The sequence below is a fragment of the Neomonachus schauinslandi genome, chromosome 3 (assembly GCF_002201575.2).
Source record: "Neomonachus schauinslandi chromosome 3, ASM220157v2, whole genome shotgun sequence".
NCBI lineage: Eukaryota > Metazoa > Chordata > Mammalia > Carnivora > Phocidae > Neomonachus > Neomonachus schauinslandi.
In genome coordinates, this window is record NC_058405.1 from 14,940,784 (window position 1) to 14,944,072 (window position 3,289).

The window sequence follows — 3,289 nt, forward strand, 5'->3', positions numbered from 1 at the left end:
CACACACACACACACACACACACACACACACACACACACACACACACACCCCTCTGTGCATTCGGTCCTGGCACTCACAGCCTAGCACCACTGACGAGTCCCATGCACTCATACACACCCCCTCTATGTCCCACTGCTCTGGGAGCTCCTCTTGAGGCCAGAATAATGTGTTATATGTCGGGGCGTCCCCTCCCTCGCATGCAGCAGTGAGGACAAAAGGTTGGCACAATTTATGCCGAAAAATGCTCATGAAATGAAGAATGTCCCAGGCTAATAAGCTTAACATTTTATTGCTTCAGGATATACGTGGAATTCCAAGCGATCACTTCAGTAGGGTGCTAAGAACTGTGGAATCAGCGAGACATGAACGAGAAAGACAAATACCCAACATTCAGAAAATTCGAGAATTCCTTGAAGATGAGGTCAGCTGTAAAATTGAGGAGAGAACCTTACTGTCCTCAGGTAAGCCCGTCACTGGCTGCCATTTCATTTCTGCACGTAGGAACGGAAGTCTTGTTGCCTTTTAAATGGTTTGCAAACTTTGGAACTTCATTGGTAAGTCTCATACTGTTTGGACCATTATATGTTGCGTCTTGGGTTTTATTTTAATATTAAAAAATGCCTGGGGCACCTGGGTGGCTCAGTTGGTTGAGCGTCCAACTCTTGGTTTTGGCTCCCATGTCGGGCTCCGTGCTCAGCGTGAATATTCTCGCTTCCTCTGCTCCTTCCTCTGCTCTCACTCACACTCTTTCTCTAAAATAAATAAATCTTAAAAAACAAATGCCTGTCGTGTGGACTCTAGAGCCAAGAGCTTGTTGGTTTCGAGTGCCAGTGTAGACAGTATTGTAGTATTTTCTTGTGCTTTTCACTTGCTGATGACGAAGAAAATGGAGACTCATGAATAAAAATGCTCTTCCAGATAAGTACAGTGCTCCTCCTCAAGTGGATACCCTTTCAAATGGAGAAATACCCAAGGCGGTACAGCTTCCTCCCAGAAGCAGACAGCTGATAAGACAAAGACCTGTTTTTACCGATAGGACATCTGTCCCAAAGTAAGTCTTTTCGACCCTAAAATGTTTGTATTCATGGTTATCCCAGTCGGCTTGGGCTGCTATAACAAAACACCACGGACCGCATGGCCTGAACAACAGAGAGCTATTTTCTCACACTTCTTGAGATTGGACATCTGAAAGCAGCATGACGTATGGTTGAGTTCTGGTGACAGCTTGCTTCCAGGCTGGTAGACGGTCACTTTCTCACTGGGTCCCCACGTGGAAGGGAGAGAGAGAGGTCTGATCCCTCTTCTTCTTCTTAAAAGGACACTAATCCCTTTATGGGGGCCCCACCCTCATGACCTCAAATAAACGTAATTACCTCCCAAAGGCCCAACCTCCAGAGAGCATCCCCTGGGGGGTTAAGGCTTCAATATGTGGATTTTAGGGCGACGCAGACATTCAACCCACAGCAATGTCCCACCCAGCAGAGCGTCACGCTTACAGTTCCTACCAGCCTGTCATTGGTACCAGCCCATTTCTTGCTGCTTATCCTCTTTAACAAATGTTCAAAAGCAAAAATCACCCATTCCATAGAAATTTATATTAAGTTATATTATTCACTTGTGCCACTTAGAAATCGTTTTCTTTTGTGTTTTAGAGTTAAGAAAAATATCACAGAAGATCATTTTCCCAGAAAATCTTCAACTATTACGTGAGTACTTGGGAGTGGGGAGAGGACGTTTAAAAAGGTCTTTCCCCTGAACATTCGTTTTGTTGTAAATTAGTATGTGCACTGCGATTAACTAAAACCCTAATTATTAAACATCACAACTAATTTGTCACTCCTTTGTGACATGTCTTTGTTTCTTTATCAGATTTACTATAAGTCAAAAGCATTTATCACCTTGTGCCCCCCACTAAGAAGTGGGACCGCTGCCCCATGTCATTTCCATTATTCCCCACCGTGTCCCGTAATTTTCAATAAGCACGGTGAATTAAGTGAATGATGTTGTCCTTTAGTGGCTGGATCCTGGATAGTGTAGTCAGATGATATCATGGTGGGCTTGCCCCTTGTAGAAGTCAATAATGGCCCTAGAATTTACTGTCTTGGGCCCTCTTAGGATACTGAGGATCCTAGCTCCGTCACTCATGAACTGTGTGTTACTGATTCACTTGCTTACCTGTTTAGGCCTGTTTTCTTATCTGTTCAATGGGGGTAAGGCTGCTGTTTTCACAGGATACTTCTACAGATTAAGAATATATGAAAAGGGGTTTGGGGGTGCCTGCCTGGCTCAGTCAGTGGAGCAAGCAACTCTTGATCTCAGGGTCATGAGTTCAAGCCCCACATTGGGCATGGAGCCTACTTAAAAAAAAAGTAAAATAAAAATTAAAATCTTTATATTTTGAAAAGAAAAGGGCTTGGCCTCAGGGCTTGGCACTTAATGGGGACTTAATAAATTATAGGTACATTATTGTTATTAATTATAAGTAAAACTGATTTTATCATAACTGAATTTTATCAACTTTTTCTGGAGATATTAATGCTATAAATATCTCTTCTTGAGGCATTGCATATATATAGTAGAGACAATATAAATTATGTATATAGTAGGGACAGTATAAATAGAATATAATAGAGGCAATAAAATTATTTACCCTTCAGAGGCATTTTCCGTGTACAAAGTCTCCTAGGAGCCTTATTTCATGGGACATGGTATGACTGAACATTGTCTGGAATTTAAGTGCTCAAAGAATGTTCTTGAATGAACGAACACTGCTCTGAACATCTCACTTTATTTTTAAAAATTTTTTTTAATTTTTCTTTTTTAATTGTGGTAAAAAAAACACTCACCCAACAGTTTCCAAGTGTACATAATATTGTCAGCCATATGTGCATTATGCCTAGACAATTCCTTTTTTTAAAAATTTTAATTAAAAAAATTTTTTTAATTTAAATTCTAGCTGGTTAACATAACAGTGCAACTACTGGGTATTTATCCCAAAGATACAAAAGTAGGGATCCGAAAGGGTACATGCACCCCGATGTTTATAGCAGCAATGTCCACAATAGCCAAACTGTGGAAAGAGCCAAGATGTCCATCGACAGATGAATAGATAAAGAAGATGTGGTATATATATACAATGGAATATTATGCAGCCATCAAAAGGAATGAGATCTTGCCATTTGCAACGACGTGGATGGAACTGGAGGGTATTATGCTGAGCGAAATAAGTCAATCAGAGAAAGACATGTATCATATGACCTCACTGATATGAGGAATTCTTAATCTCAG

General features: G+C 40.9%; 1 protein-coding gene across 2 annotated transcripts in view; it reads left to right on the forward strand.

Moving 5' to 3' along the window:
* The window catches only part of DZIP1 (DAZ interacting zinc finger protein 1), a 46,595-nt gene that overhangs the window by 36,259 nt on the left and 7,047 nt on the right, over nt 1-3,289 (forward strand). For both annotated transcript variants that reach the window (XM_021695967.2, XM_044913140.1), the window contains 3 exons: nt 300-462; nt 920-1,052; nt 1,654-1,707. In XM_021695967.2, the coding sequence (XP_021551642.1) occupies nt 300-462; nt 920-1,052; nt 1,654-1,707 (350 nt within the window). The remainder of the gene's footprint in view (nt 1-299; nt 463-919; nt 1,053-1,653; nt 1,708-3,289) is intronic.